The sequence below is a fragment of the Battus philenor genome, unplaced genomic scaffold, assembly GCF_028537555.1.
Source record: "Battus philenor isolate CCGP_79_NKW_IND1 unplaced genomic scaffold, ilBatPhil1.0.hap1 SCAF_5, whole genome shotgun sequence".
Taxonomy (NCBI): Eukaryota; Metazoa; Arthropoda; class Insecta; order Lepidoptera; family Papilionidae; genus Battus; species Battus philenor.
This window is the reverse complement of record NW_027181715.1, coordinates 1396333-1406452: the sequence shown is the minus strand read 5'-3', so window position 1 is coordinate 1406452 and position 10120 is coordinate 1396333. Positions and strand designations below refer to the sequence as shown.

The window sequence follows — 10120 nt, the reverse complement described above, 5'->3', positions numbered from 1 at the left end:
TCACATGTTTTTATTTCCCTCTATGACTACATTGCACGTTTTAATCTCCGCGGACGTTGCTCAAGGGAGCACCAAATTCAATATTGAAAGCTGGTGCCGCCATCACAGCCGCCTGGATCTCCACCTGCACTTGATCTGTAAGCAATATATTGATATAATGCCAAGTAACTAACACGACTTAGTCACATGATGCAAAATGGATAAGTAAAATTAGATAGGAATGGACTATTATTAAGATATTTTATGTTCATGTAGAAATTAGAATTTGTTCATGAGTATAGCAAGGAGGATTGCACACGTATAATATGAAAGAATACAATGGGCGGTTCTTATCACTCAAGGCCATCTACTATAATTCACAATATATATAATTGTCATTTAACACTTCTTAACCATATTGTTGTAAATTGATTAAAAATATTTCTAAATGAAGTGATTTTGAACTACAAAAAATCGAAGAATATATACTTATAGATAAGTTGAATGACATTTACAAACTTTTTATGTAATAGCAATACAAATGATATGTTATAATCTGCGCTAAATCACACAAGCCCATCATTTGACATATTTAGGTTATGTTTAAATTAAGTAATAGAAATTATTGAAAAGTTTTGTAAAAATGTAATAATGTTAGTGATATCCATTAATGGATATCAGAGTACATTATAAATAGGTTAAGGAATTAAATTTTAGAAGCGGAGAAAGGTTATCTTAAATGAGGAATCCTACGGAATGCTTGTATTGTCAAACTATGATATTTGAATTCCGTGGGAAATGACAATTCACCTCTGGAAATATCATTAAGGTTTCCTAAAATCGCGCGACGTATGAGTTATTATCTTGTTGCCCTTAGTCGCTACATTGAAGTCCGATATCTGTCAATAAGACGGTTATTCTCTCTTTGCTTGAAGTGTGACGTCGGTCGGTTAGTATATTGGGCAATGAAATAAAAATACTGATTCAAGTGTAGGTACAATTTGGCAAATTTTAAAATTAGAGCCATATTATTAATTTAACATTTAAAATCATATTTTCGTTGATACCACGAACCGTGTCCTGTGTTTGACCTGACTAATCAATCAATATCAACAAGTTAAACAAACACGATATTGAGGAATGAAAAAGATGAGCTCTGGTTGTATTCCTTCAATTATTAGTGAAGTCTTACCTATGGTTTTGAGAGCGTCCACTTCTACAGCGTTGAGACCGGCGGCGGCTCTGAGCTCCGCTAGCGTTTCCGAGAAGTACGCATCCAACTGTAGAATTTAATATTGGAGTTTTTTATCTGTTATATACCCCAAGTTGGAACATAAAATCTATTTGAGAAAGTACGGGCCATAATCCACCACGAGGTGTGTTTATCTTTTAGCGACTACAATAAAAAATATAATGGAACGTGTGACACGTGTGCAACATGGAGTTAATTTTAATTGTGTGATTTATAAATAATTGCGTTAATTTTGAAATAAATAAGTTTTTAACAGTGTAATATTTTTTTTGGCTTTTTTACAATTTTTTTTTCATTTGCTGACCTATTTGTATATTTCTGTATGATAGGGCAAATATTTTTATTTAGTTCGTTGCGCCCAAAATCCTATACATATCCTATATGTATCCTATGTGATACTTGTACAAAAGACTGTTATGGATTAAGTTTAAAATTACATGAAAGTTTTTTATGTGAAATAATTGCTAAGTAACTAATTGCAAAAATGTATGAATTTTCAAAAAGTATACGGAGCAGAGATCTTAGTTTGATAATTCATACGGCTGTGAGAGTAGTGAATTTTGGAAGTGGAGAAAGGTTCTTTGTCCTAATTGAAATTAGTGTGACATTTGTTAAGATTCGAGACTTAGCATTTTGGGGATAAAATATGAAGGTTCAAGTGTGCAGCGCAGCGCAGGGTAGTATGAAGTGTTGTTTAAAGGCATACCTCAGCGTCCAGCTGCGTCTCCTCGTCGTCTGGATGGATGAGCACTCTAGTGCCGGCGGAGAGCGGCGCCTGCTGCCCCGTGCACCAGTCCACACCACGGGACATCACGCGCGCCTTACACGTCTGAGCGTCCGCGTTCAGAAATATTACTCTGCCATTTAAAAAAAAAACACTCAATTTATATTTTAAACATTACTATTATCTACATAAGTTTTAATCGTCTGTTCTTAAATACTTAAATTTATATAATGTTTCTGTATTCGACTTTTTCAAATTTCGACGATTTCAAAATGGTATTTCAATCTATAGGAGATACATTGTGTAGTCGTCTGCGGCGAATCGAAAAGGGGAATTCTACAGAAACATAATTCTGTATATACACGAGGCGAAATAGAGCGTTCTACAATACTTCTCCACTTGTGATTGGTTGAACATTGTTTTCATAGTTTTATATCGAAGACCTACCGGCCATAGTAACAATGCTACAAACCTTATTCTCTCTTTGAGACAGGCTGCGCCTAGCAGTGTTTTGTTAATGTTTATTGCAATTTATTTTACATGCATATACTAAAATAAACGTATAAATAAAGTATGTTTCTATACACACAGTTGAATGTTATTTATCACTGTAGCTAAGTTTACAGCATTTCTCGAAATATTATTATGGCGTAGATTTTCAGCACATCTCTATTTTGATTTAGCCAATAATTTATAGTAGACAAAATCGCGATGTCATATATATAACAATAGACAAAGATCAAAAACCCAAAACATCCTTTTTTTCTTCGTGTAAATTGAAGACCAAATTTGTCCGGAAAACTATATGGAATCTAAGACTAACCAAAACGAAGAGACTGACTTATTTCTATTCTAAAGTACGTTAAAGAATGTAGTACTAATAGAATTTATAATTCCTTTGTAAACAGATAAACCTAAAGTCGCCAAAACTAAAGTGAACTAGTATTATAACCAAATATGGAGGTAGGAGCGAGACGTATTACAGCGATATACACAAAACAGAATACACGTATGTCATTATTGTTAGTAAAGTTTTTTGTTTTTGTAGTAGTTAATACAAACATACATAATTATTGTGTGCAATAAATATATATAATTAGATATCTACGAATTAACATTCGCTTATTTTTAGAACGCGTATTAAAACTTCGGTAGAGCGAATAAAAATTTAGTAAGGTAGAGAAAGGACATTGGTCAGTGAAGGTGAACGCATTGCATTGCAATAAGGCTTCCTTAAACATGCTACGCGGGTCGTCAGCCAAGAGCATGGTATTTGGCACCTGACCCTGCAACGCTATAGACCCGGCACTCGTACGCTAAATCCATATACCGATAATAAACTATTTTCTACTTAATATTACCATATCACACTGTAGTATTTAAAAAGATTTTGCATAAATAAAATCTGTGCCAATTATAAGTTTTAGATTTTAATTATATAGCCATAGGCGTGTCATAGAAAGTTCTAGTGCCCGAGTCGTGGGTAGCTTTCGATGCGGTTGCGATGTACTTTCTAAGAGAAAGGCTGGGCGCTTCGATTGTGCTTAGCTCTACTTACACTTAACTGTACAGAACAACGCTCTATTTATTATTATATTATATTTTATCTATTAGGTTTATAGCTATTGTCTATTCTCACCGGCTTTGAATTCAAATGTAAGGTTCGTTCGGATTTCTAAATTCAAATTTATTTTGAATTAACGCAACACGGTGAACTCGTTATTCGTTTGTTTACATATCGTTCTTTAACTAAGCGAAGACTAAAATTTCGCGCCATTTTTCGAGTTCAAAGAAGGTCGGTTTGGTTCCATCGTTTCTCTTTTATATATTTTTTTTTAATTTAAAGAACGAGCCCGGCGCTTCTCGGAAACGTAAGTAATAAAGAAGTAAAAGCAATAGTGGCAGGGAGAGACGTATTTAAAATAGTATTTTAATAAGCGGGAGTCCTCTGTATAAATGACAAAATAATTTTAACTTATGATCATTATTTAATATGGTTTCCTCAAAATCTTTAATTTCTTACACAAATTCTGCGTAAAACAAGAATCAAAACCGCGACCTATTATAGTAGCAGGTTACCAATGATATGGCAATTTATCAAACAGCGCAGGAACCTGGTGTCTTCCTTTGGGTTCTCATAGGTCGACTCGCAGTCTCAGAGTCATGAAATGAGAGAAAAGAGATCTCTCTACGAAATCGAATTAGGAATGAGACGAATGAAAGTAATCGATATAGCCGTAGGTAGGATGGGCGAGTTGAAATGGCAGTTGACAGGTCACATAGCGCGCAGAACGAACGGCCATTAGATCTTTAAGATTCTGGAGTAGAGACCATAAATAGGAATGCGCAGCGTCGTCCGACAGGGTAAACAGGCGATGTTTTTAAGTTAAAAAAGTCGTTAGATACAAGCTGCTTCCAATCGGTCAGAAAATCCATAAAGAGACCATGTCCTGTGGTGGACTTTCTGTGGCTAAAATCAATGATAATAAATGTTCAATATTGACAATCGTAACTTTTATCACCACGCTCGCTGCGTCAATATTTTCAAAGAACTATGAGCTTATTGTTTGAAGAGGAATATCTCATTACTAAATTTTCCCGTACGAGACCTGATATGTCTCTAATATTTTTTATTATACCATCGAATGTAATTTAAGAGAGGAAGCATATATGTGATTTTGTTTTAATCGTATATAAAGAACTTTAAACATGGCATGGATTTTATTTGTAGTAAAACAAAAGTCGAGGGGTCTTTTAGATCTCGTGACGCAATGAATGTGTTAATGAACAAAGAAAAACTAACAATACTTGAAGACTTGGGAAAGGCAAGTAAACTAACCGGTTAGGTGGCGTGGGCATATTGTCCAATTGTTCGAAGTCTGCTCCACTAGTGGGGTATCCAGTAAGCACCCAACCATTATCGATGCAATCCTATTAAATGTAAAAACTATTTACATCTGAATGGCTAATGTACCACTACTGGCATTAACTAGATACTTTTGCCAAATAAATAATATTTTATAAGAAAAATTAACTCTATAATACTACGGCACTAATCAAATTAAAACTCCTAGACTCCAGCACTTACGTGGAGCTATGAATCTCGCACAACTCCACGTGCTTGCCGTCTTTAGGTTTAACAATTCACGTACATGTCTCTCTTATAAACAGGCTGATTGATTATAAGATTAAAAGCTTCAATTCAATGTACCATACACCTTATCTAAAAATTAATAGTTTCAGAAATAATAACAATGATAATATAGAACGAAAAAGCGTTTATAAAATTCGAATTACTTCGAATAAAATTATTTATTGTTTACTATCCGAACTTGCAGCCTTTACTGCCAAAAATTGTTGACCCTACGCATTCCAATGGAGTTTCCTAATAGATGTAAATGTTCTCTGCTGATAAATTATCTATACATTTGCCTGTTTAACGCAACCAAACACCTAGATATTACTAATCAAAATGTAAACATTTGATTGTTTTTAATTGAAACCTGTCTTTACCTTCTTCGCGAGTCGGCGCCTAACGATCTCTGCTTTCAGGCGCGTGCTCAGGCCGTAATTACGCAGCTTATCACCCACCTCGTCATCACCTTCTTTGGCTTCTTTATAGAGATTCTCGAAATGTACTAAGAAAAGAAAAACAGTAAGTGCAAGTATATTTATACAACTTTAGAAAAGCTTCTTTTCTCCCCAAAGATCGCCACATTGACCGATCTTAACCGATGCGTTTTCTAACATAACACACTGGCTCTACTCAAGAAGCGTCTACCGGCTTGTAGAGCTGCTGGCTGCTGCTCGAGAACTTTTAGGCTTCAACTGCCACTTCAGACAAACAATTATTGGATGCGCGTCAACGATCTTGATTTTTGTGGATATACACATTCCTGAATTTGACGGTTTAAATTCGGTCTTTGTCGATTAAGGTAATAGCACCTGGCTAACGTTATTACAACTTCGGAAAGCGTTATCGCTAAAAGAAGAGTCGGAAGAAACTCCAGCAACGCTTGTATATAGAATAATCGGCGGTCGGCGAATCCTGGATACATGAGCCGGTTTCGAATCCGATGAGGTCAATAGGTTTTGAACGGTTAAGGCTATATGTGTGAATGGCATATCAACTGCTATCAATTATATAGCTTTTAAATGTCGTGTTCAGTAAAAAATAATTTATTGAATGATGTGGAAATAGCAATGGTCGTACGATGTAGGAGTCCAAACTGGTGGGCGAGAGCATTGGCGTGCAGGCGACGGCCGCAACCACGAGGGCCGAGTAGGAGCACGCGGTAAGCGCTGGGCGCGCCCACGGCTGTCAGCCGCCCACTTCGCAGCGCGCCTGCCGCCGCTGCGCGAATTCCACGCACGCACCTCGCCTCTACAGCCTTCCAATCCTCTTCAACGCCCACGTGAATCTCCTGAAACATGTACTTTATGGAAGAGCTTGTTACCTAGTTCCTAGGATATGGCTTGAGTAGAACCGAGGGATATCCATGCGTTCCGTATAATATTCTGAATCAACTTCAAAGGTATTGCGGTCGAAAAAGGATGGAGGGCTTCAGCGGGTAAGAATCCTACATAACCCAATTTTAATTATCTCTAATATAATTCTCCTAATCCTAACTGCAATTAGAATTAGCAAAAAAAACTATAGAAAACTTTACTAGAACCTTTAAAGTTGCCTTGTACGCAATCTTAAGTCCTTGGAAGTCCTGTTCGAAGAAGCCGCGGGGTGGCGTGTGGGGATTCTCAGTTGGTAGTGCTTGAGGGGGTGGCGGCATCAGCACCAGGGTGACGGTGGGTAATACACCCAACTGCTGGAGACAGCGTGCTTCGCGTACAGAGCACGGGTGGTCTATATAAACGCATAATTATACGATTTATTAAATAATTTTCATAGTGATAGAGTTATAAGTCAAAGCTTTAAAAGCGTATATATTTTTAATGGAATCAGGCGATATTTTGCGAAAGTCCATCCTACGTAAGAAAGGACCAATATTTAACCACTTCCGCACATGCAATGGTAGTCGTGCAACAAAGTGCACCGCCCGCCAGCGAGATAAATGCGCATGCGGTAAACAATGCGCATTACACAACTACTACACTTTAATCACTCAAAACGTGTTTCATCCCTCCACGGGGCATCTTCAAGAGTTATGTTACACCGATTAGTGCCAAACACAGAGTCGTTAAGCGTATATATGCCTACAGTTTTCATCATTATTATCATTTCTGCATTTGGAGACCTCACCTGTATTCTATTTTAAGCCGGCTGGAACTAGTGGTTTCGCAATTGGAACTATGGGTCCGGTTGTTTGGATCAGAGTACTATGGGTTCCGGTGTTAAGACTCATAGGGGTGTTATAGTACACTCCGGACATCAGGCATGTCCTTGTGCTTTGTATGACCAGCGATTCTGCGAACGGGTTGCTCTAGTATTGTTTGTTACTGCGGGCTTGGTGGTGAACGTCACAATGAAGCTTACAACTCCATTATTTGCTTAGAGAGCCAAGCAGTGCGGTAGAGACGGTAGATGTATGACCTACCGTAAATAGGTATACTGTCATTACTGGTACTTTGAGTCCAGAATAACAAAATATATATATAGAAAAAGACAAAAGAGGGTACTTTAATATAATATTGATTAAAAATAAAATACACATTCTTTACCAAACATGAGCCATCCGCTCTGAGCTACCGGATGTTTCATCGTCATCGATTTTGTGACCTCGGCCATGAGGACAGGCGAAATGCATCCCGGCACGTAACTATCGCTCTACGGACGTGATTAAATCGATTAATTATTTAATCAAAAATCGATAAACCGCATATGCAGCGTTCATCACCTTCTCGTAGCGATCCATCACGCAGCGGCGTGTGATAACGAAGAAACCGAGATCTTTTATCAGATCCTTGACTATTGCATTCACATCTGTAATTGCGTTATCATGTTAGGATATAATCTGTATTTTATATTATCTCCTATTAAAAAAGAATCTTGCAAAATCATTTTATTTTCCTTATTAATTATATTATACTTGTTATTCATTTATTAATGATCCATACTGTTGTAGCGTTTACGTAAGAATGCCTAGTATTATATCTTTCAGCCGATAGACGCCCATTGCTGGGCATAGGCCTCCAAAAGTCATCACGATGACCGGTCTTGCGCTGTCCGCTTTTTGCGACCACCTCCACTTAGTGCCAATGCGCTGGGCAATAATGGTTACTTCTGGTGGTCAAGAAATTTTGAGCAACTGTTACCTTGCCAATGAGGCTCGAAATAAGTAAATTTTCAAATCATCACTGGTAACTCATACAAGAATCAAATCGACTCATCTAAATAGTATTTATTAGCATCCTTTGACTTAACATATGTGACAACGAGCATTTGAAACGCACTCTAATCTAAAAAGAGTTCATGACAAACTCTGCCAGATTTGTGTTTGTAAACATTACAAATTCAAGTAACAAGACTTTACATCATATCATAGAATACGGAACACTATACAAAATGTGTGTATGTTAGTATGTACAGGCCGTTTACAAACAAATAATAAAAAGAATCTTTATTCCGCATCCACACGCCTTAAAAACCTGAACGAACTTTTACAAATATTAACGTATGAATATTGATTAGGTTTGTGTAGTAATCACGCGTTGTTTTTGTTACAAACCCAAGTAATTTAAATCAACGTACTACGTTAATAGAATTTGCCACCAATTGCAAACGTGTGAACGCGGCTTTAGATTGTTCTGGTAAAAAAAAAACCCTACCGATTTTCAATTCAGGCGACACCAAAAGTATAACCCGGTCAGCGTCCTTCGCGCTGCTTATGCGATGGTTGAGAAACACCTTCATGTGCTTCAAATGGTCTTGTGGCAAGTTTATCACCAAGTCTTGCATCATATCCTGGGCATATTTTTAATGTATCATAATATTACAATTAGCGCTTTTCATGTAGGTTTTAAGATAATGTAATGGAACGAGCAAAACGTTTATGTAATTCTAAACACTTTCTTTTAAGAGAGGTCTCTTTTGTTTTATTGGCATTTATAGCTTCCGCCAATTTAAAGAGGAAGAGTGCAGAGAGCGCTTATGCTGGTGTTCGTTTTAGGAGCTCGACGGCTCCTCCGGAAGCCTTCGCACAGGTTACTACATTATTTCCATTCCAACTTATCTAAAAGCTTGCTAGTCTCCTGATACGATAAAATAACTAAAACAAGTAAAATAATACATATAAAAATGTATACATAGAATGGATCAAATATGTGATAAAGAAATAAAACAAAGAAATTGTATTAGTTAAGGTATGGGGAGAAGAAAGAATGGTATCGAATAAAAGGAAAAATGGATATGAAAAGGAAAGAAAGAAGAATTGCAGAAAGATAGAAAATAAAGGAATGGAAGATCATAAGAGGAACGATAAAAGAGCGCGAAAATAAAAATATTACATGAAAAAATTATTAAATAAAAAGTCCCTGTACCTTGTGTCGCACCGTGTTTGAATTGGTCACTTTGGGACAAAAATACAGAAGTGTAGTTAAAGTTTCAGTAAATATAATTAACTTAGCTACAATTTTTTTCAGGTTCAAAATTAATAAAATATTACATAAATCTCGCTCGTTAAACAGATTTTGATTATTATCCATATATGATGTTGTCTAAATAGTATTAAAGTATAACAGATTGCGTAATGTTTGTTTATTGCACGCGATCTCAAATTTTAACTAAAACACTAAAATATTTTTTAATCTTCAAAATTAACTACCTCATTTATTAAATCTTGTATGTTAATATGATCCAAATTCTCTTTGTGACACACCAAAATAGTAAGTACTACTCGTATGTTAACCAGGAAGACACTATAGAAGAATTAAAATTATTTTGATAATATATATCGAACATACTTTAAAAAGCTTGTAAATCCTATATTTCTCCATGTACGGTATAAACTTGTCAGGTATTTGTAGAGGCCGTTTAGTTGCATCCGTTTCAGTCATTTTTTCGGATTTTATACGAAATATGCTTTTAAAACTCAATAATAATGTTTCACTCCTTTTAAGTTTCTACGTTTTGTTATTTCACTAAATAAATGACGAATAGTAAATTCTTAGTGGCCAGTTACGCAATCTGTGACATAACTGTCAATTAGCAT

At 36.1% G+C, this 10120-nt stretch overlaps 1 protein-coding gene across 1 annotated transcript; it reads right to left on the bottom strand.

The window, feature by feature from the left end:
- Positions 1 to 11: 11 nt before the first annotated feature.
- LOC137929447 (adenylate kinase 8) lies at positions 12 to 9965 on the bottom strand. Its single transcript, XM_068772399.1, has 11 exons — positions 9873 to 9965; positions 8739 to 8874; positions 7808 to 7893; positions 7632 to 7737; positions 6632 to 6816; positions 6169 to 6379; positions 5469 to 5593; positions 4795 to 4886; positions 1938 to 2088; positions 1172 to 1259; positions 12 to 135 (listed from the first exon to the last, which is right to left on the bottom strand). The coding sequence occupies exons 1-11, from the start codon at positions 9963 to 9965 to the stop codon at positions 41 to 43; spliced, it is 1368 nt and encodes a 455-aa protein (XP_068628500.1). The 3' UTR covers positions 12 to 40.
- Positions 9966 to 10120: the final 155 nt, after the last annotated feature.

Coding starts and splice junctions, on each gene's coding strand:
- LOC137929447 (XM_068772399.1), bottom strand. CDS start 9,965: ATGACTGAAACGGATGCAACTAAACGGCCTCTACAAATACCTGACAAG. Junction 4,887..5,468: donor GGCGCCGACTCGCGAAGAAG/GTAAAGACAGGT, acceptor TACATTTAATAG/GATTGCATCGATAATGGTTG. Junction 1,260..1,937: donor AGACGCAGCTGGACGCTGAG/GTATGCCTTTAA, acceptor TAAATTCTACAG/TTGGATGCGTACTTCTCGGA.